Genomic DNA, 23,464 nt, shown 5'->3' with positions numbered 1-23,464 from the left:
ACGTATGCTACCAGTATGGTATGGTACCAGTGCTCTGCTCAAGAAGAGTAGTCTAATGCTGGCATGTGTTCTGGCAAAAATTAAATATATAACTGTGTCAGCATCGTCTAAGATAACTCTTGTTTGTCACAGTTGCGAGGTGATGCTTAAATATACCGCTTCCTCTATCTACCCGAGAACCCACCAGTTGATGTGGTTTTATCGGAAGATAAGATTTTATTTTTCAAGAATAAAAATGACTGGAAAGACCTCGAACAGTTTTTTTTAACACACTGTTGAAACTTCACTATTAAAACATACGCGAGACAGAACACAAAGAGAAAGAAGAATATTATTTACAAACAAAATATCTGGAAAACATTTTATATGAATTATATCTCTCACTGTCGTATCAAGTGCATGCACTTTATAAGTATTTTTCCCTTTTAACACGGGCACAACCGAAAATTATAATAGTTTGTACGTCAGACCCATAGAAATATAGTACAGTAAGAAGCTTGATCTCTCTCTCTCTCTCTCTCTCTATATATATATTATTTTGGTTTATATTTATAATAAAGGTGGGTATTTTTTTTTTTTTTTTTTTTTTGCAGCAGCTAATAAGCAATAAACGTCTGAAATTGTTCATGCGCTTAATCTTTATTTTTCAATGAAATGCTGTGGACTTTTATTTTGACATTTCGCCTCGAGATAGCAGCGACCCGGAAGTGAATTTAATGTTTTCATAGGAGAAAGCGTGTGGAGAAAAACTACTAATGTAAGTAGTTTAAAGTCTTTTTTCATTAGTGGTTGATCTTTGTAGGTTGTTTTTTTTAATGTTTATGTGCATGTACTACAATTCTACTATTACTCTGGTGTGCTTGACTTCAAGATATTTATTGGCACATATATAATAATTTAGTGAATAAAGCAAGTGTCCAGCCTTGATCTGCTAAAAATGACCATGATTCGTTAAATCAGCTGTTATTAACCAGAATAAACCAGGATAACGAAAGATAGATTTACTTTGACTCGTCATTTTTTCGAAATAAGGTAGGAAGGCCTAGTTCAAATAAACACTTAATCTGAATTGGTCACCTGCCGTTTTGAAAGTGTTTTGGTGTTCTAATAGAAATTCATTCATGTGCTTCTGTGGCTGTTTTATCTAGTAAATCTGATATTACTGATTCAGTCTTAGATAAAACTTAACAGATGTGTTGTGTTCTTGTATGCAGTCACAATGGCCAGTCTGGAGCAGTGGGTTAGTGACCAGCTTCATGACATCCTGGGTTTGAGTGACAGGTATGTGGCTCAGTTCATGATCGGTCTGGTGAAGAAGTCCTCTGGACCTGAGGACTTTGTGGCTCGACTTCAGCAAACCGGAACCATCGACATTGATCAGAGAATCACTGCATTCGCACATGAGCTGTACAACAAGGTATGTGTCATGATCATAAGCCAGTATGTTTTATGCAATGCCTAAATTTCAATGTACGTTAATGTCTTTGTAGATGGTGTAATGTTACTCTTCATTTCAGGCTCCCAAAAAACATGTGGCTGAGAAACCCGCCCGAGCGATCGAACGACAAGTCATGGAGATGGAACGAAAGAACAGAACGTATACTCTTCTGGAGGACAGTGAGAGTGATGGAGAGACAGCAAGAGAAAAGGGAAAAGAGAAGAAAAGCAAAGACAGAGACAAAGGAAAGAAGAGAAAACACCTCAGACAGAAACGAGAGGAAAGTCCATCGTCCAGCGAAGAGGACAAAAAGAAGTAAGGAATAGCTTGTTACCTAGAAGCAAATGGACAGTTTAAATCATTCTTTGTCCTCAGTGTTTTCATTTATGTTGTCATTTTTTCAAATTCAAATATGTTTTCTTATTATATCCCTGCTTAATATGCAGAAATATCTATGAGTAAGCTATTTGTAGATTTCCCTGAAAAGTGTAAACACTGTGGCAGTTTCGAAACATTGCTTTCTTTTATGTTGTTCTCTAACTTGCTCAGTTCTAAGGTCATGGATGAGCCCAAAAAATCTTCAAAAGATGATGAGGAGGAAGAATGGGAGCGGGAAGAGAGAGAAAGACTCCAAGACCTGGAGGAGAGGGACGCCTTTGCTGAACGAGTGAAACTGAAGGACAAAGACAAGACAAGACACATACTAGAGAGAAATGACAAAAAGGTAAAGCTTCAAAACTAGAACGTGCTCCAACCAAGTAATGTTCCCTTCCTGTTCCCTGTTCTTATATGAGAATGGTTTGAGTATTATCAGGGAAGATATGATGTCTAATGATGTTTGTTGCCTTTTACCTTCATCTCAGGCTTATGAGGAAGCTCAAAAGAGACTGAAGATGGCTGAAGAAGACCAAAGGAAAATGGTGAGAACTGTTAGAAGCAGGGATGCACAATATGAAAATTTTTGACCGATAATAGCAGATACCGATATTTTGCCACTTACCTTATTTTGTCATCAAATAACTGTTTTTCTTAGGAGTTATGCTTTAACCGTAAATCATTCCATTGAACATGGATTGGATCTGTTGAACACATGACAGGCTAAAATTCTAAAGAGAGCTACAATGAAAGATAAATGGAAGATAAAAAGATACAAAAAAATAACTAAATATGATAACATGATGATTGATATAAAAAAAAAAGCTTTGTACTTCTGTTGACTGAATCGCTGAATGCAGACTATATATTTAAAACGCAGCCTTTAAGGTTTAGTAACCCCGATAGGCCATATTGTGATTTCATCATGCAGCATTAATGGATATCATACCTATATCTCAGAAGTCAAAGTCTGCTGGTTTCAAAGCATTTTAGATGGTTTCCCTCATCATGTAGCCAGGGCTGCAGTTAGAAATTCGTGGGCCCGGTACAAAAAGATAAGCAGGCCCCCTCAGCTGTTGCACATTGTCTCCATGTTTATATCCACGTCTCCCGCTGAACGTGTTTAGATGCACTCTACAATATGGAACAGCCTCCCCCTCAAGCCCGGGCATGGGTCAAAAGGTCTAGTTGTTCCCCCTTATCGGCGGCCCTGAATGTAGCCTATGGGTAAATGCCAATTTCAAAATGGTCATGTTATTTTATGGTGTTTTTCCACACTAACATAAGAACGAGAAAAAAATAATATTTCAATAATGTGCCAACCCTTCTACATATTGTTGCAATTGTTATTTCTGAATTGTACTTGAACAAAAAAGTTTTTACAAAGTGTGGTACTAATTCATTATAAATAAAACAATCAGTTTTTCATATCGGCGTTTTCATGCAAATAACCGATATTCTGATGGTTTTAATTTGGTCAATAATTGGCAGATACATCGGAGCATCCTTAATTAGAAGCCATTAATGAAGTATAACTGATTCTATGACAGCGTCTCATTTTGTACAACTCTTGATTTATGAACAGACAATAGAATCGTAAACACTATCTAAATTGTATATTAAATAAATGAAATTTCACTGTGGGTGGTGCTTCCCATTGCTGACAGTGCAGTTGGTTACACTGAAAAAAAATAGCTCATTGGCTGAACTTGATTCAATCGTGGACAGTGGTTCCACGTGTTTAAAATGTGTTTTCTTAACTTAAAATTACTGTGTAATCTCAACACAAGCTTTTTGTGTAGAAAGTACCTAGCTGAATTGGGTAGACGTCTCAATGTAACTCAAATAAACCTCACTTATTTCATTATGTACTAACTAGTGAAAGTGAATGTTAGCATGCTTAATACAGGCTGGTTGGAAGCACTACACAATGTAGTTTTGTAACAATGCTATGGTTAGCACAGCAATTGCTCAACGAAGCGAGCAGTCGGTTTCATGTGTGACATCTACCTGTCCTCATCGTTAGTTCAAACTCCACTCTTCATCATAATGGTAATCCCCAAAATTCCAACATAACAGAAACTCTTCTAAATCTCAACATAACAAAACATTAAACACCAACAAGTATCCCGCTTTATATTTACATCGCTTTACATTGCTTGACGCTGTATCGCATTGTGTTTGGTTAGGAACAGTGTTAGATAGGGTATTGCCTATTCTAATGGCTACATATTCTGTTGTAAACAGCCATCATTCTATTTTCTCTCTCCACAGCTTCCTGAGTTAAGGAAACAATCACGTTGGCAGTACCTGTCCAAAAGAGAGCAAGAGAAGCTGGAAGATCTCGAGGCTGAGATTGTGGATGAGGAATACCTATTCTCCACCGAGAACCTCACTGAGCGGGAAAAGAAAGATCTAGAATACAAACGGAAGGTTCGAGACCTGGCGCGAGACTACAAGAAGGCAGGAGCGAAAGAGAAAGAGGAGAGAAAGAACAGATACTACATGCCAGAGGAGAAAAGAAACAAGGTATGACTGGGAGATTTTGGTATACATTCACTTAAAACGGTAACTCTGGGATATACAAATCAATTACCTCTGCTTGAATTTGATTTGTCGGACTATTTTGCTTTCTAAAAAAATGTTGTGTCTTTCAGTCGATTCCTCAAAGAGACATGGACCTGGAGTTTGAGGAGACACCCAGAGAGGGAGGTGGGGAGCAGGGCCGCTGGGAGGAGGCGAGAGTGGCCACTGCAACCCTTCAGTTTGGGGCGAGAGAAGAGAGGGAGCGGCGAATAAAGGAAGAGAAGGAGAAGTACCAGCTCATTCTAGAGGAAGAGGAGATGATCAACTTTGTCAGCACGGCCATTACCATGAAGGGAACACTGTTAGAAAAGGTTGATGTCACTGTGAAATGCAATATTCCTGATAGTTCCTTATGTTTTTGATACAAACCATATCTTTTGTATTTGTTTTTCTGAATGGCAGGAAAGTGAACCTCAGATATCAGAAGCTGAGAAACAGAAGCAGTCCATCCAGGAGGTGAGACGCAGCCTGCCAATCTTTCCTTACAGAGAAGACCTGCTCTCTGCCATCAAAGACCACCAAATCCTGGTGATTGAGGGTGAGACCGGATCCGGCAAGACCACCCAGATCCCACAGTATCTCCTGGAAGATGTACGTACAAAATTGTAATATATAAGTTTCGACTTTTCTAAGATGTGCGTTTCAAAGTTTGCCGTAATTTGAAATATTCAGAACTTGTCTTTGAAGGACCTCTTTCAAATGGTAAATGAATGTGCCATTCTTTATGCAAGCATGAATGCCACCTAAAGGAAATGATAGCAGACAAAATTCACATAGAGGTCTCAAAATTGCAATATTTATTTATTTATTTTATTTTATTTTTTTTTCTCCCCTTTTCTCCCCAATTTGGAATTCCCAATGCGCTCTAAATCCTTGTGGTAGCGTAGTGACTCGCCTCAATCCGGGTGGCGGAGGATGAATCTCAGTTGCCTCCGCGTCTGAGATCGTCAATCCGCGCATCTTATCACGTGGCTTGTTGAGCACGTTACCGCGGAGACCTAGCGCGTGTGGAGGTTTCAAGCTATTCTCCGCGGCATCCACGCACAACTCACCATGCGCCCCACCAAAAGCATGAACCACATTATAGCAACCACGAGGAGGTTAACCCAACGTGACACTACCCACCCTAGCAACCGGGCCAATTGGTTGCTTATGAAGCCTGACTGGAGTCACTCCGCACGCCCTGGATTCAAACTTGCAACTCCAGTTGTGGTAGTCAGCGTCTTTACTTGCTGAGCTACCCAGGCCCCCTTTCAAAATTGCAATACTTTATTTTGTCTTCTGATTCTCTATCAGGGTTACACTAATGGAGGAATGAAGATTGGCTGCACTCAGCCTCGAAGAGTGGCAGCTATGTCAGTGGCAGCCAGAGTGGCACAGGAAATGAATGTCAAACTGGGAAATGAGGTCAGAATCAATCTGTTTTGTAATGTGTGATACATAGAGGGGGGAATCTACGCCCCCCACCAATAATCAAAACAAGCAAGTACAACCCCCCCAATATTTATACAATGATCAATGGAAACATGTAAATTCTTCACACTGTAACCCCCCCAATGTTCAAGCCAAATCTACGCCCTTGGATACATAAATACTGAAACTGGGTGTCTTAAATATTTGTGCTTGTTATCATTGAGATGACTTACAGTAGATGTTCAATAGTTACTTTAATTTTATTATAAAAAATCTCTTCATTTGTGTTGTGTAACAACCTCTTTTCAAGAGCAGTTAAGGTGAATGAGGGTAATCTGGGACACTTAAGACTGATTTATACTTCTGCGTTGAACCTAGGGCGTAAGCTATGCGTAATTACAGCTGTGATTGGTCTGTGTGCTTTCTAACCAGAGACCGTGTCCCAGAATGACAAAAGAGATATCTGTCACATTTTCTCCAAGATTATTTTAAGATCTATGCATCATATCACATTGTAGATAGACTTGGGAGCATTGTTTTAATCAGGAAAATCTGCCATTTTTGTAATAATGTATGTTTATGTTTCATGAAGTTATAAGCGAAAACTTGACAAAAAGACACATCTGTTTACAACTTACAAATTCTGTGCTTTTTTTTTCTCGTGGCTTTTACTCCATATATATTTGGTATGCGAGTTACACAATATTTGTTGTATTCTACTCGAGAACTTTCCGGTCTGTACAGTGTTTTGACCGCGTCCACATTCATGGATGTATTTTGGCTTCGCTATGCGCAACACATAATTACATTTAATTTAAACCGACTGATCTCAGTTCAGGACAATCTGGGGTGTCAGTAAATGGTCAAACTTTTGACGCACCGAATCATATGACATAACAATGTGGCGCAGAGTTTGTTTTTTGGAGAAACACCAACAAAACTATATCTGGTAAGAAACCTAATTAAGTTTTTACATTGAAACCTGTTTGACTCAAAAGATTAGTGTCTCTAGTTTAATCCAGTATGCCATTTTTTACATTTGAGCGATTTATCGCAAAACGCCATGCTGCTAAACACAATATACACTAATGTGTACATCATCACTAGGTCTTCATTAGAAATCCTATATTTACTGTGTATTATCACATTGAGAAATTTTTTTTAGCTTTCAGAGGCTTCATATGGAGTTAGGATGAAAATAAGGTGCATTTAGAACTGTTCTGAGACCAGTGCACACAGACAGCGCACTGGACATTGAGTCATTCACTAAATAGGGAGCAAGGGAGCATCCTATAGCTTTCCTATGAAGCCAAGTGCATTCAATCCAAACTTCCTTTCAAAAGTTCAGTTTCAGGCTGTAGATGATGTTTGGACCACTTAACATGGTTGGAAGACATGGGACAATGGTAATCAGTACTTGGATTCAGAATTTATAATGTATAATTTTATTTTAGCATGGTTGGCAGTGATGAATAATGCTAGTTTCTGATTGGTAAAATGCTTCAGCTCTGGCTATCACTTCTTTGTTTGACAGTGCAAAGAGAGAACATTGAGATTTTGTTGCCAGAGTAGAAAAAACATTGTAAAAAAGTTAAATCAAGTCAAATAATTTTTGTTTCTGCTTTTCCCAATACACACTGTTCCAGAAACAGCTTTACAGAAAATCAGCTGTAATGTCTGTAATGTCTCAAAAACATGAATAACCAACACTCCTGGAAACATAAACAATTTGATAAAAAACAAATAAAAAAATCGGATTTTCTAAAGCTTGGTATTATTTAACATTTCACAACTTAATTTACTGTATGGTGTACAGTAACCATCATATTTAATAAGTTATGAAAATGGAACACTTCTTATTTGATAAATGAAAAAGCACCTGTTAAGAGTTGGTTATATTGCCTATATGCATTGTAAAGGCCAGCTTTGAAAAGACAACCATTATGTGTTGGTCAAGTGAGTAGTTGTTAATTTATTAGTTGGGGGGGGAGGGGGGGGGGATTTTTAGCACAGAGCATGTGCCTACAGCATAGGTTCGATGCAGAAGTATAAATCAGCCTTAAATCTCTGATCAAGTCAAAATCGCAAAAAACAAAAACAAACAAAAAAAAACAGATTATCCAGATTTACCCTTAACTCACCATTTAATCCACATTTGACCTCTCTGTCAGTGTAAATCGATTATGTCTCTAACTGTGGTAGTTGTTTGTGTGTCCACGGGAGTGAGTTTATTGATGTTTATTGGCTATGTTACTGTTTCATCCACAGGTGGGCTACAGTATCCGTTTTGAGGACTGTACATCAGAGCGCACTGTTCTGAAATACATGACTGACGGCATGTTGCTCAGGGAGTTTCTTACAGAGCCTGACCTTGCCAGCTACAGGTAATTCTTACAACCCAGGAAACATACCAGTAGATTTGTTACTTATATTAATCTAAAATCTATTTATCAGCATGAATGGGGGTCAAGAATTGTAGTATTCATACATTTAGCTCTATGTTTACATTTACCATAATTGTTGTCTTCTTTCTCATGTTTATTTTTAGAACAGAATTGTCAATTAGGCATCAGACACCTATGGGAATTGAGCCCATTGTTGTTGACGATGATGATTATTTCACCTCTCTGATTGGCTGCCCTTTCGCCATTCTCTCTTTTACAGTGTAATCATCATCGATGAGGCCCATGAGCGAACGTTACACACAGACATTCTCTTCGGTCTGATCAAAGACATCGCCCGCTTCCGGCCCGACCTGAAGGTTCTGGTGGCCAGTGCCACTCTGGACACAGAGCGTTTCTCCTGCTTCTTTGACGATGCGCCTGTGTTCAGGATTCCGGGCCGCAGGTTCCCCGTGGACATTTACTACACAAAGGTAATGCACCACAATTAAAGCATAAGACATTCGGTTTCCACCAACAAGCAATTTGTCTTTCCATACTAAATGTGAAATTGCTGTGCGATACACTATCAAAGTCAATCAGATTTTGAATGTTTATTATAATGTTTAGTGGTAAGTTATAGTTGTTACTATCATTTGTCTTTTATTTCAGGCTCCGGAGGCCGACTATCTGGAAGCATGTGTTGTGTCGGTACTTCAGATCCACGTCACTCAGCAACCTGGAGATGTACTGGTCTTCCTCACAGGGCAGGTCTGTCCTTCATGCTGTATATTTATTGTACATATTTCTTTTGTGGACTCATCAATGAGCCGTATACATCAACAAATGCATTGTCTTGTAGTAAGATTAGCTTTGTTGTGTCTATGCACAACAATCCATGGCATAGTGGTTGTGCAAATGCTAAAAAGAAACGGATCAACAGCGTTAGTGTAGGCGAGATATTTATATTGGTAACAGGGATGTCAGAATAACCTGTACAGTCTCATTACGCACTTTCCCCCACTACTTTTTTTTTTTTTTTTAATCTTTTCTGACTTTCCAATCAGTTAAAGGGATAATAAGTACATGTAAAAATGAGCTCTGTTTGTTGATATGGGAAAACTTACAACACACTAAACTTTGAATTGGACTAGACGGGACAGGGTTCCCATGGAATATTAAGAGTGGGATATTTTTAGAGTAAATGTAAAATTTCCTAGTTATACCCAGATCTAAAATATGTAATGAGCTTGAGCTAGAAATTTCTCTTAGGGAGTGCAATCCTTATAAAATGATTTTTTAAAAATCTTTATCCTGTACTTACAAACGACTGGAAAAGTCATGGAAATTCTTTCGAACACTGACAGGCTAAATGTTCTGTCATTTGTATGCTGTAACAGATCATCAATATTAGTGTAAACTAGATATCTGTACTGGTAGTATTGACGTTTACTTTGTTCTCTGGTGTTATAGGAGGAGATCGAAGCGTGCTGTGAGCTTCTACAGGAGCGATGTAGGAGACTGGGCTCTAAGATATCGGAACTGATTGTTCTGCCCATCTATGCCAACTTGCCTTCTGACATGCAGGCAAAGATCTTCAATCCTACCCCACCAGGTGCCCGCAAAGTAAGGGCGCCCTTCCCTCTATCTGCCAGCAGGGGGCAGCATGTGTGTTGATCTTTGTGGGAGGTGTCATAAACACAAATGCACATAAATGTTTTTTTGTTTGAAATCATGAAGTTATCATAATCATTAAGTTAAATATTTGGATAGTTCACATATCCTGTGGTCCGACGTGCTATTCTCCATCTAAAACTATTTTAAACAACTTTTTTTTTTAAATAATGTAATTATTATTCATGCATCTTTTATGAGATCAGATTAGTTGACATATTAGAGACTTAAAAAATTTATTTGTCACACCAAAGGACCATCTGAAATGAATTTGTAAAAATGTGGAAAAATTTAAAAGAAATGGTGACCAGTTACAGGATCTAAGATATACACTTTCCCTTATAAATTCATATACATTTTAACCTAAAATCCATGTTAATTGAAAAAGTCAATGTATATTGTATGTATTCTTCTTTTGAAACATACTTATTACCTTGACCAATACACTAAACCCTACATAAAAAATGTAAATAAAATTCCATTGAATGATAACAGTGTTTTTGGGCGGCAGGTTGTGGTGGCCACTAACATTGCAGAGACGTCTCTCACAATTGATGGCATCATCTATGTGATTGATCCAGGCTTCTGCAAACAGAAGAGCTATAATGCACGAACAGGAATGGAATCTCTCATAGTCACACCCTGTTCACGGGTAAGAGAAGCTTCCAGGAACAACGGTAATGTTCTCTCAAATTTATGTGTTAAATTTTACAGTGGCCGCCAAAAGGATTTGGACACTTAAGTTACACCTAGAAATGTATGAATGACATTAGATAACAAACAAGACTAACTTTGGTGTTGGCTTGACTAAGCCTTGTCAAAAAAAATCTAAAATAGTTTGAAGACTAGTTTGACCTTTGAAGGTTATTAGTCTGCTGTAGATTGAATACTTTGGCAGGTATGAAGATAGATAGATAGATGGCTGTATGGATTGATAGGTGGATGGATGGATGGAAGAATGGATGGTTTGATAGATGGATGGATGGATGGATGGATGAAATGGATAGATGGATGGATGGATGGACAGACGGATGGACGAAATGGAGGGATGGATGGATGGACGGACGGATGGACAGATAGACGACGGACGGATGGATGGATAAATAGGTGGATGGATGAGATAGAAAGATTTAATGGATGGATGGATTATTCTGAGAAATGTTCTAGCATACTTTTTCTTGTAGATGACATTTTTATATTTTGCATCTTAAATTAAATTCATACAGTGGTTTCAGTGTCCAAAAAAAAATGCTCTTTAAGGTTTTGAACATTGACTTGGATTTTTAATATATTTTAATTTCAAACAGGCATCTGCCAATCAGAGAGCAGGTCGTGCAGGAAGAGTGGCTGCTGGGAAATGTTTTAGACTGTACACTGCATGGGCCTTTAAACATGAAATGGAGGAGACCTCTGTACCGGAGATCCAGAGAACAAATCTGGGCAACGTGGTTCTGCTGCTTAAAAGTCTTGGTAAGAATGAAAGAATCAATTTATGACGACTTGCATCATTTGTTTATTTTGTTGTGCATTTGCAAAGTTATATGGTATGCACATCATACCACGAAGTCAGACCCTCAATAGTCTTTTTGTATTTTTATTATTATCGTTATTTATTTTTCAATTAAGTGTTGTTTATTTTGTATAGCATTTGTGGGGAGTGGAACCAGTTATAGACTTGAGTTAATGCATACACAGTATTCATACACAAATAGAACTGTAATAATATTTCACTCCCTGTGATCAAATAGAAATAGTTAATTACTTGATGAATATCTTACATGTGTTTCCTTATCTGTGTGACAGGCATAAATGACCTGATTCATTTTGACTTCATGGATCCTCCACCTCACGAAACACTGGTATTGGCTCTGGAGCAGCTCTATGCTTTGGGGGCCCTAAACCATCTCGGCGAACTCACTAAGGTGCAGAAAAATGTATCCTTGGCAAATTAGTGCACCTTTATAATGTGCAAGACCGATATATAGACTACTCTGCCACAACAGAGCCACAGTGTTTACACTTTTCGGCAGAATCGGCCAATGAGAATATGAGAAAGTTGAAAGTAAAATTGCACACATCACCTTTAACCATAGTAAACACAGAGTTGTGTTCACAACTTTGCAGGGACAGTCCAATCTAAAAGATTTAATAGTCTCAGACGGGAATCAATAGGGGTTCTGGACACGGAACTGAACTATTAATAAATGACTATTAAGCTTACATTTCAAAACATCCCTTGTGGAAATGGGTCCTGTTCTGAATAGCTGCTTTGTCCAGGATTTTTATTCTCTCTCTTGTTCGTCTCGTGTTTAGCTTGGTCGAAGAATGGCTGAACTTCCTGTGGACCCCATGCTGAGTAAAATGATTCTAGCATCTGAACAGTGAGTATGAACTCAAAAACATCACACCAGTCCCCTTATGAAACTAATTTTCAAGCTTAGCTTTTTTTATTTACTCAACATTGCTCTTCACCTAGACTTGTCATTGTGATGTTTTGGCCATGGTTCGTTGGTTTAGAATACTGTGAAAGTTTAACCAAAATTTAAAACTGTCATTATTTATTCAGATTTTACAGCTGATTTGAAGTATGTTCTTTGATCGTAATCTTGACCAACAGTTTTGGAGATTTCTGTCTTTCCCCAATGAAGTAGATAGGAGCTGTACTTTTATGCCTCTTGTAGCCATAGAAAATAGCTCCCAGGAAGTGTTCCCAAGATGTGTGTCAAGTGGACTGACATGCCTTGAAAGGGATTTTGTCATTAAACACAGCTCTTTCCATAAGATGATAGATCATAGTGATCATGTCTGTCAAGTTCCAAAAAATTACCACCATAAAAAAAAAAAAGCACTATAAAAGTCGTCTACAGGTATATGACTTGTGCACTGTTTTCCAAGTCTTCTGAAGCCATACAATAACTTGATGTGAGGACAGGCTGAAATTGATGTAGTTATTCACTGATAATCTTCACTTTCCCAAATCCATGTCCAGATTAAAAAATGTCTTTCAACTGAAAGTGTTTTAATTCTGGACGTGAACATGGGCTAGACGTAAGCTTCATTGGAGTGGAATGTTATCCATGAATAAAGTCCAAAATTTTGTTCATCACAAAAAGCTATCGAATGACTTGGAATATACCTCACAAGTCATATGGACTATGTTTCAGATAGACTATGAACGTTACCCTATGTTGTTAAATGGCAATAACAGCATACTGGTTTAGTGTTTTAAGGGTCAGTAAATGATGACAGAATTTTAATTTTTGTGTGAACTATTCCTTTAAATGAGTGCATGTCTTCCTCTCTCCCTCAGTTATAAGTGCTCTGAGGAAGTACTCACTATCGCAGCCATGCTGTCAGTCAACAACTCCATCTTCTACCGACCAAAAGACAAAGTGGTTCATGCTGACAACGCCCGAATGAACTTTGTAGTGCCGGGAGGAGATCACATGGTGCTTCTCAATGTATACACACAGGTGTGATTGTCTGTGCATGTTGAAACAATGCTTGAAGTGGCAATCAAATCAAGATCTGAGGGTTTACACACTTTTACGACACGCACGTTTAAGGAAGATGTTTTGTTATTGTCGGTATACTGGTATTATCTAGTGTGACTTCCTTTTGGAAGAAATGCAGGGTAATAGTTGAACAGGTTTTGCAGGCCTGTGCAGGCTTGTATAATTTAAGTTGCTTGAACAGGAAATTCTAGTGTACAATTATAGCTTTGGAAAAAACATTGTTTTGCAAGAACGGCTTTTGAGTCAGCAGAAACGAAGCCCTGATTAGTTGACTTATCAATTCATGCTCCTCTTGCTGAAACAAAGTGGTATTTTTCGAAATAACATACTACCATACAACTCTTTCTACTATTATTTATCTAATAAAGTGCCCAACATGGTCTCCTGCTGTTGTAGCTCATCCACTTCAAGATTCGACGTGTTGTGCATTCTGAGATGCTATTCTGCTCACTACAATTGTACAGAGTGGTTATCTGAGTTAACGTAACCTTTCTGTCAGCTCGAACCAGTCTAGCCATTCTCTGTTGACCTCTCTCATCAACAAGGCATTTCCATTTGCAGAACTGCCGCTCACAGGTTGTTTTTTGTTTTTGGCACCATTCTAAGTAAACTCTAAAGACTGTTGTGCATGAAAATCCCAGGAGATCAGCAGTTACAGAAATACTCAAACCAGCCATCTGGCACCAACAATCATGCCACGGTCAATCACTGAGATCACCTTTTTTGACTATTCTGATGGTTGATGTGAACATTAACTGAAGCTCCTGACCCATATCTGGATGATTTTATGCATTGCACTGCTGCCACACGATTTGCTGATTAGATAGTCGCATGAATAAGTAGGTGTACAGGTGTTCCCAATAAAGCTTAGTGAGTGTACACTTTATGCTGTGCATAGTATGCAAATCGTCAGAATGCATGGAATAAATGGATGACCAGCTACATTTCCCAAAAATACTCAGTATACAACAGAGCACACTACGTAGAATACTGTATCCCACAATGCAGTCTGCTTGACTTGACTTTCCATTTCCAGTGTGACAAACAGGAACAAAAATTAATCATGATTAACATAATCGAATTAATCGCATATATAAATATTTTCTGAGAAAGGCCCTCAAAAAACAAACATTTTATATATATAATAGTAAAATAATTATAAATATCTATATTTAAATAATTCATGTTCTTTGAAATCTACATATGTTTTCACATACTGTTTAAAAAATAGTGTGCAATATATACTGCAAAGCAAGCAGAACACAAGTATTGCATTCTGATCCTGTCTCATTGGCTGTTATATTAAAGGCTTTTCATCAGGACAAAGAAACAAAATCTATTAAATTCTCTCTCTCTCTCTCTCTCTCTCTCTCTCTCTCTCTCTGTGTCAGTGGGTAGAGAGTGGTTACTCCACTCAGTGGTGCTTTGAGAACTTCATCCAGTTCCGCTCTATGAAGAGAGCTCGAGATGTTCGTGAGCAGTTGGAGGGGTTGATGGACAGGATCGAGGTGGAACTATGCAGCGCCAATGAGGACAGTGTACTCATCCGCAAGGTCATATATTCATTACATCCTAAATCACGTTTGTTTTCTCGCATTTCCTCCTCTGGAGTTTTAATGTTTTTGGCCTCAAGCAAGCTGCTTTGCATGTGATTGTTATCTTGATTTTATAGTGCCTTAATTTGGTTTTATAGTTAGAATTAACATGTTTTTAACTAGGGCTAGGTATTGATACAGATTTTCGATTCCAATTCACAAGCTTTCGATTCCGAATTCGATTCTATGTCGATTCATATGGGTATATTTCAGTTATAATGTCCCTTTTGATTATATATGAAAGAAACTGTCTCCTAGGTATTGCTATTAATTATACAGGGGACCTTCTAACAATGTACATTAAGAAAATATTAGTTTTACTAGTTATTTTATTATTTTTCATAATTTGTCACATTTTTGCTTTTTAAAAATAAGCAAATCTATGTATTCAATCAATAAATGTGATATTATATTGCATATATTGTTACATGTTTATTGTTTCATTGCATAATGTATACTTTTTACAAGTATTTACATTGATTTGTTGAACACGTGCTAAAAACCAGTACTGTCTCTTTAAGAAAACCAGCATTTCTGTAAAGAGAGTCCATAAATGAGCGCAACTTAAATAAGACTCGAATGGCTTTACCTCATCCATGCTATGCATGATTCGAATTTAATGTTTATTTTTTGTTGTTTTTGACTCAACAACTGAGTGTAAAGAACAGGAAGGGTAGTAATAGAGACATTATTAAATGAAAAATGTGTTGCGTGAAACTCTGAACAACCTTTACTCTCAACATGCAGTGAAAAGATTACGCTGCTGAATACTCCAACACTATACTATACAATCACTGGTGAGCAAAATCTGAACATTTACCAACCAGTTTCCAAATATTTATAATAATGTTTTTCTTTATTTTTAGTCGAATAGCGCAAAATTTGGTTGCAAATACGAGTGACTTCCTCTCATAGAGGGCTGATCATAGAGTAATAGATCGATCTTGGGATTTAAGAATCGATATCGAAATCATCAAAAATGAAGATCAGGATGCGTCGAAAAATAGATATTTTTACCCACCCCTATTTTTAACACTTACTTTTGGCCCTTGCTGGCTATAAAAGTTCTGATCATCCTGATTGGGTTCTGATCATCCTGTCGGGGGTTATTTTGCGATAATGATCAGCTGACTGTACATTATCCCTCTTATTACACAGCTATTTACTAACTAAATATATAAATGGACATGAAAGGTCTATGTAGGATTTCAGCTGCCTGGGACAATGGTCAATTTATACAGAAAAATTTGAGTGACGGATGTTGCAACTGACCAATCAGAGTCAAGTAGAGCTGTGTAATAAGTATTAATAAATACATTTTAGCACAACTTTACCATATCATACTCTAAATGTTGAAGTTGTGCTCTCTATCTCTTTAAAGGCGGTGACAGCAGGATATTTTTACCACACAGCGCGGCTGAGTAAAGGAGGTTACAAAACAGTGAAGCACCAGCAGACGGTTTACGTCCATCCAAACAGTTCTCTGTTCGAGGAGCAGCCACGCTGGATGATCTACCACGAGCTGGTCTTCACCACCAAAGAATTCATGAGACAGGTCTTGGTTTATCAACATATCTCTACATATGTTTTTTTATATTGTTCTTTGCATTTTCAATGGTGCTTACTAAGGTTTAAACAAACCCCTAATCCTAAAGTTTGATTTATTCTGCTGTGTCAAACCTACGCTGTAATCTGAAGTGCACCTCTTCAAAAGCGTTGCGTCGACACATACACTTTGTATCCAGAGATCGTCCCCCAGCATGACAAGAAAGATATCTATGGTAGCATCACATTTTCTCCAAGATTATTTTAAGATCTGTGCATCATATCACTTTGTATTTGGATATGGGGCATTGTTTCAATCTTGAACATCTGCTTTTTTATATTATATTTATAATGAAGTTACAAGCAAAAACGTGACACAAAGACACATCTGTTTAAACTTAGCTTTTTTTCTCAGGGCTTTTATTTTATATATATTTTTATGTGAGTGATGCAATATTTGTTGTATTCTACTCAAGAACTATCCGATCTGTGCTATGTTTTGACCACATGGTGGTTTGACTGTATGGTGTACAGTAAATAATCATATTTCATCATTTATGAAAACTGAACACTTCTAATTTGTCAGCTATTTAAAAAGCACCTGTTCAGAGTTGGTAATATTGCCTATATGCATTGTAAAGTTCAGCTTTATGTGTTGATCAAGTGAGAAGTTATTCATTATTTGATTATTTTTTTGGTCAAAAGTATGCCAAAATGTGTATTTATTATTATTTAAGTGACTCAAGAGCAAGCATACCATTGTATGCCTAATTTATTTTCTCTCTGCATGGCAGACATGTATTGTAAATTATATGTGCCTAAATCTCAACATGTTCACATACTTTGAACTCGTTTTTAATGCTACAATAATTTGATAAATACTTTTGAATCCACGTAATACATAGCTTATGTTTGTTTATAAAATGCATAATTATTTCAGAAATTAAGGTATTTTCTCTCACAAAATGACGCAGACACCCCAACGCAGAACTATAAATGTAAACCACCTACATGGAACCTACTGCGTAAGTTCGACGAAGAAGTATAAATCGGCCTTAAAGGGATAGTTCACCAAAAAAATTTACTCACATTCATGCCATCCCAGATGTGTATGACTTTCTTTTGCTGAACCCAAACGAAGATTTTTAGTAGAATATCTCGGCTCTGTAGGACCATACAATGAAGTGAATGGTGACCAAAACTGTGAAGCTCCAAAAAACACAAAGCCAGCATAAAAGGAACCCATAAGACTCCAGTGGTTTATTTCACTATTCCAGCAGTCTTCTGAAGCGATCCAATGGGATTTAGGTGAAAACAGACCAAAATATAACTCATTTTTCATAATAAATCTTGACAAAAGCAGCCTCTAGGCACGATCATGATTTTAAGCTTCCTAGCGCCATCTAGTGCTCTGCGCATGCGTCAACCATTAGGAAGAGTAATCGAAAAAGAAGTTACATTTTGATCTGTTCTCACTCACTGGTTGGATCGCTTCAGAAGACATGGATTAAAACATGCTTTTAGGCTGCCTTTGTGTGCTTTTTTGAGTTTCAAATTTGTTTTCACCTTTCACTTGCATTATATGGACCTAAAGAGTCTGTACTGAGCAATGCCCTGGCAACCACTCATTAAACCTTAGCAAAGGATTAGCAAATACTGCAAAAATTGTTAGGCCAACTCCAACATCTTTGTGGCATGTTTTCTTCAGAAAATGTAAAAAATATTTTTTTTTTCTGTTGTTTCAGGTGATAGAGATTGAAAGTGGGTGGCTGCTTGAAGTGGCTCCTCATTATTATAAGAACAAAGAACTGGAGGACAGCAGCAGTAAGAAAATGCCACGCAAACAGGGCAAGGCCCGTGAAGAGCTGGGCTGATCCTGAGATAAGAGAGACTGTTCCACTTACTCTTACACAGAGCTGACAGCTCATAGATTCTGTACAGACACAGACTGGAGATCAGCAATGTGAGAAACTCTGTCAGTATCCATTTGGAATTCAACAGACTTTTTTTGTGTTTCTCCTAAAGTTGTTTTCATGTGCTTCAATAAGGAAATATATTTCTGAATACAAGTATACATGTGTTTTTATTATTATTTATATACTGTTATCTGATCTCAGAATCTATGTAAACAGATATCACTGGATGTCAATCTAGAGCAAAGGGAGAGCTATTGAAGATCATAAAAAGCTGTACAGTGTAAACACAAGAGAAGACAGTACATTTAAAGGTGACATCTTCAATGATATAAAACAAAATATGTTCCAGAGGAAATGCTTATATTCCAAAATAGGGAAATTACTCTGCACACTGACAAAGGCAATGTTTAACCAGAGTTATACCTTTTAAAATGAAAATCAAAAGAAAATTATTAATATGTTAATAGTATGGTTATATTGGCTTTAAAAGAGTGTTTGTAATAAATCTCTCCTACATGCAAATTAGATACTTTTTAAAAAATACTTTTACCACTATAAAAGTGTAATCCTGACCCTTGAAAAGTTCTTGTATCAGATGGCTTAATATATAGCCAGAAGTCAATGATTAGTGATAGTTTCCAGCGGTTTGTCATTTTACCCTCAAGCTGCGTTTGCTGTGGAAGAGAAAGGATGGCCTTGTGCTGAAATTAGCTCTTCGTCAATAAGTAGCTAAAATAGAAGTATTGATCGTCAATTGAAATAATGTTTCTTCTTTCACAAGAAAACAATTCAAGTGATCAATTTAATTTTTATTACAGCGTTTACAAGGCTACTTGATCCGTAATATGACTGGTGGTAATACCACATGTCTGAGCCACAATGCAACTTTATATTGTGAATTTGTAGGTGAAATGGATCATGAATGACAGCCTCAGTCACCATTCACTTTCGCTGCATCTTTTTTCATACAATTAAAGTGAATAGTGTCTGAGGCTCTCAGGGTTAAATGATGTAGAGGAATGTTCTGGTTTTAATACAAGTTTAGCTCAATCGACAGCATTTGGGGCATAATGTTGATTACCACAGAATAAATATGAATCGTCCCTCATTTAAAAAAAAAAAAAAAAAAACTGTTACAGTAAAGCAACGGTTCTCAAAGTGTGGGTCTTGCCCTCTAGGTGGGCTGCAATTTTTTTCTAGTTTCAAAGGGTGGCCTGACCAAAAAAAAAAAAAAAAAATGGACACCCGCTGCAGTAATGCACTTACGATGGAAGTGAATGGGGCCTGTCCATATAACGTTACAATACACACCGTTTCAAATGTGTAGCCACAAACATTGTACACTGAAAGCCCTAATAAGTTGATTCTACTCAATTGATTGAGAAACTCGTTCCCTCAATTGAATGGAGAAATGGCATCTCCAAAACTTGTGTAATTAAGTTCGTGTTCATATAGAATGAACTATTTAAGGTAAATAGATGCAAGTAGACTTAACTTAGATTTACTATTTAAATGTTGTTGTTTCAACTCAATTTTAATTGAATGGACTCCAATTTAGATCATAAAATAACAGCTTAAATAATGATGATTATAACTGATAGGTCAATCATAAACTTTCTCTAAAGTAGAGATGTCAGAATTAATGCGTTAACGCATGTGATTAATTAAAAAAGTTTAACGTGTAAAAAATTTTAAATCGCGAATAACGCATTTAACGTTAATACAGCATAAACACTGGTGTAAAGGGCGGAATCTTTGTAATGTAACCGCCCAGAGTCATTACAATGACACACACACCACAGCGCCAGAGCCCTTCTACCAACTGGAGCCTACAAGCTTAGCATAAAATAGCATAATGCGGCAGTCACAGACATCTAGTTGGGCTGCGGAGGTTGTTATCTCAGTAATAAAAGAATCTCTGTCAGTGCTTCCATGTCAGTGACAAAATGTTGGAGAAAGGACCTCTATTTGATGTACAAAACAAGCCCACATGGGACTTGTGATAGAAATCAAGTATTTTTCAGCCTATGTAAGGCACGTTTTAATTACCACAGAAGCACACCAAATCTTAACTATAACCAAAACGCAAGAGACGTTTTTGTTTGCAAGCGCTTTTCATATGGAGTTCAAAGCGGTGCACAATGCTGGTGTTGCCGCCCTGACGTGAATCATGAACGCAGCTTCACGATTGCTGTAGGAAAGCGGATAGGAATAGTCTACTGGCAGATTAATATTGTGGCGGATGACAGTTTGAGGGATTTAATGCCCATTGCAATTAATATGCAACCTATGTGGGGAATAGTTTTTTCAATTGCTCAAACTCCGACTTAGACTCTGGGAAACATTTAATGTTACTTGAATTGGTGATAATTTAGTGCATTGTCTTTATATTGTTGAAGGCTTTGTTTGGGAAAATGTTAATAAAGCATTGTATTGCTACATCTTGTTTTGTTTCCTTTCCTAAGATGGAAATAAATTAATTTTGACAAGATGTATATATATATAGTGTCAGATTTCAGCACTATTAAAATCTGCGATTAATCGTGATAAACGATTAAAGATTATGCGATTAATCGCGATTAAAATCGACTGACTGCACTACTCCAAAGAAATGCATATATGCCTTCAGTTGCACATGAACAAGGAGAACTGAGACAGTGTTAACAGGGTCCAGCTTGAACAAAGGGGAATCATGATCATCATAATCGTGACATCACACGATTTGCAACATAAATAATACTACAAAAGAGCTAATATCTCTATTAATTAATAGTAACAACTATTTAAATGTCCCCAAGTCTTCCCTTTGACCAAGGTAACATAATTAAATAATTAAAGCCCAAGGCATTGTGGGTATTACCTATTGACTCAATTTTGTACTCAATAGTTTGAGTTATTAAGACTTAAAATCTTAAGTCTATGGATTTTTAAGAAAGATAAGTTCATGGAACTTAGTTATTTGAGTTATGAGCCCAAAACTTGACATCTCAAGTAATGTTTAATAAAGACAACTTGTTTTTTCAACATTTGGGTTCACAATGATTGTAGTGCGATCACTTACTAGACTTATCTTTGTAGTTATATCCAATATTACAACTTTGTTGACATGATGACGTTATTTGGTAAATGCCCAAATGTAAATCCCAGATTTTATAGCACTAAAATCATGTTAACATATATAATGTTTATGTCTTGTGGCTAAAACCGTGTGTATTGTAACGTTTATGGACTGGCCCCATTCACTTCCATTGTAAGTGCCTGTGCCTTACTGTTACCGCAATTTTTTTTTAATATAAACAAGGGATGAGCCAACTTTTGTGGTATTCAACATCATGCCACAAATGCAGTAGATTGATCTTAACTTGTATTGAACCTGAAAATGCCCTTAAAGATCACTTACTTAAATGGCACTGATACCTCCAATACCGAAACCCTTGCAGTCATCATCCACCCACTTGTATGAAAAAATGTATTCCAAGACTGAGATCCATGATGATAAACAAAAAGTCCCCTGTGTTAAGGTCTAGACAAAGCAAGCCTGTTTTCCCTTACAAATTAGTTATTTATCTTATGCAAAGTGATAACTTTTGTATCCAGAAGTGATGTACAGGAACAATCCCCTTGAAACAACCTGTGGTTGAAGCATCTTGGTCAAGGGTTCTGTGATGATGGTCACCCATTCAACTTCCCAGTTAACAGCCCAAATCTTTAACCTCCACCCCTCTATGTACAGTATGTTTGCCCTCTATGTTTTGACTTACACCTAGTCTAAAAACAGTCTGGAAAACTGATCCACAGTGCAGTCGTGTGTATTTTGCATACAGTTTATCCAAGCAAGACATCTACAGAGGCTGCTCTTCTATCCATTTTCCCTTTATCAAAGTACATTTTTGAGTGAACTATCACTTTAATACAGTATAAGGGATCTGTAATGGGAATGAAAGGTATGTGCATGATTATGTGTAGTACATTGTGCCTACATATATACTGCAAAGTCACTATCACTAGTAGGCAGATAAAATTTGCGTCCACAGGGAAAATGCTTCCTTCTCCCTTATCAGATAACTACACGGAGTAAATTTGAATGTGTGTGTTCATTGTGGATAATAGTAACCTGGTCACTGAGATGTGTTAAACTTCCTTATTATTCCCACATACACTACCGGTCAAAAGTTTTGAAACACTTACTCATTCTTTTTTCTTTTCTTTTTTTCACATTTTAGAATAATAGTAGTCATCAAAACTATTGAATAACATACATGTAAATGGAACTATGGGAATTATGTTGTGACTAAACAAAATCCAAAAATAAATCAAAACTATATTATATTTTAGCATCTTCAAAGTAGTCACCCTTTGCTTAGAATTTGCAGACATGTACTCTTGATATTTTCTCAACCTTTTCAATTTTTGTTTTAGAATGAAATAAATTAATATGGTGGCACAATTATATTTTTGTCTACAAAACTAATTTCAAACATTTAAGCATGCACCTTCAGATCAAAAGATATTTAAGATCATGAGAAACATTTCAGTCGTGTTTCAAATCTTTTGACCGGTAGTGTAAATGCTGTAAATGTCCAGTTATATGTTCTGGAGCGGAAAAAAACAATTATCATGATTTATATCTGTTAATAAATGGTTACTAATCTGTAATTATGGACTTTGCCTTTTTTATTTTTTATTTTTTTTGCCTTCAACTAATTGCAATATCTTATCTCTATGTGTGTCATAGTGGCAACCCAACAACTGTCATGACCCTCATTGAAAGATGTTTTTTTATTATTATTATTATTATTAATCTGCCCATAGAATTATTATTGATCATTAGGGGATTTATTAATAAAATTGGTGGATTCAGGCCCATTCAAGGTCAGTGGAGACCTTGGAAAAATGAAGCATATGTATATTTAGCTGTTATATAATCATAATAATTGAGTTCAGCCAGTGCATTCCTCACATTCAAACCAAAACAGGTTTGAATAGCACCTGGACAAGTTCAACAGGTCTGACAGGGTAAAAGGAG

At 36.9% G+C, this 23,464-nt stretch overlaps 1 protein-coding gene across 1 annotated transcript; it reads left to right on the top strand.

Annotated features, from left to right (window-relative positions):
* Positions 1–690: 690 nt before the first annotated feature.
* Positions 691–23,107, top strand: dhx16 (DEAH (Asp-Glu-Ala-His) box polypeptide 16). The gene is made up of 21 exons (XM_051665431.1): positions 691–757; positions 1,215–1,417; positions 1,518–1,753; positions 1,988–2,162; positions 2,302–2,358; positions 4,088–4,342; positions 4,471–4,710; positions 4,802–4,990; positions 5,696–5,806; positions 8,081–8,196; positions 8,477–8,687; positions 8,866–8,964; positions 9,667–9,819; positions 10,379–10,519; positions 11,175–11,337; positions 11,671–11,789; positions 12,181–12,248; positions 13,178–13,340; positions 14,774–14,935; positions 16,359–16,532; positions 18,268–23,107. The coding sequence occupies exons 2-21, from the start codon at positions 1,220–1,222 to the stop codon at positions 18,394–18,396; spliced, it is 3,159 nt and encodes a 1,052-aa protein (XP_051521391.1). The 5' UTR covers positions 691–757; positions 1,215–1,219; the 3' UTR covers positions 18,397–23,107.
* The last annotated feature ends 357 nt before the right edge of the window (positions 23,108–23,464 follow it).

Source organism: Myxocyprinus asiaticus, chromosome 31 (assembly GCF_019703515.2).
Source record: "Myxocyprinus asiaticus isolate MX2 ecotype Aquarium Trade chromosome 31, UBuf_Myxa_2, whole genome shotgun sequence".
Classification (NCBI taxonomy): domain Eukaryota; kingdom Metazoa; phylum Chordata; class Actinopteri; order Cypriniformes; family Catostomidae; genus Myxocyprinus; species Myxocyprinus asiaticus.
Note: the sequence above shows the minus strand (reverse complement) of the source record. Positions and strands in the feature narration are given on the sequence as shown.

Coding starts and splice junctions, on each gene's coding strand:
- dhx16 (XM_051665431.1), top strand. CDS start 1,220: ATGGCCAGTCTGGAGCAGTGGGTTAGTGACCAGCTTCATGACATCCTG. Junction 1,754..1,987: donor AGCGAAGAGGACAAAAAGAA/GTAAGGAATAGC, acceptor TAACTTGCTCAG/TTCTAAGGTCATGGATGAGC. Junction 10,520..11,174: donor TAGTCACACCCTGTTCACGG/GTAAGAGAAGCT, acceptor AATTTCAAACAG/GCATCTGCCAATCAGAGAGC.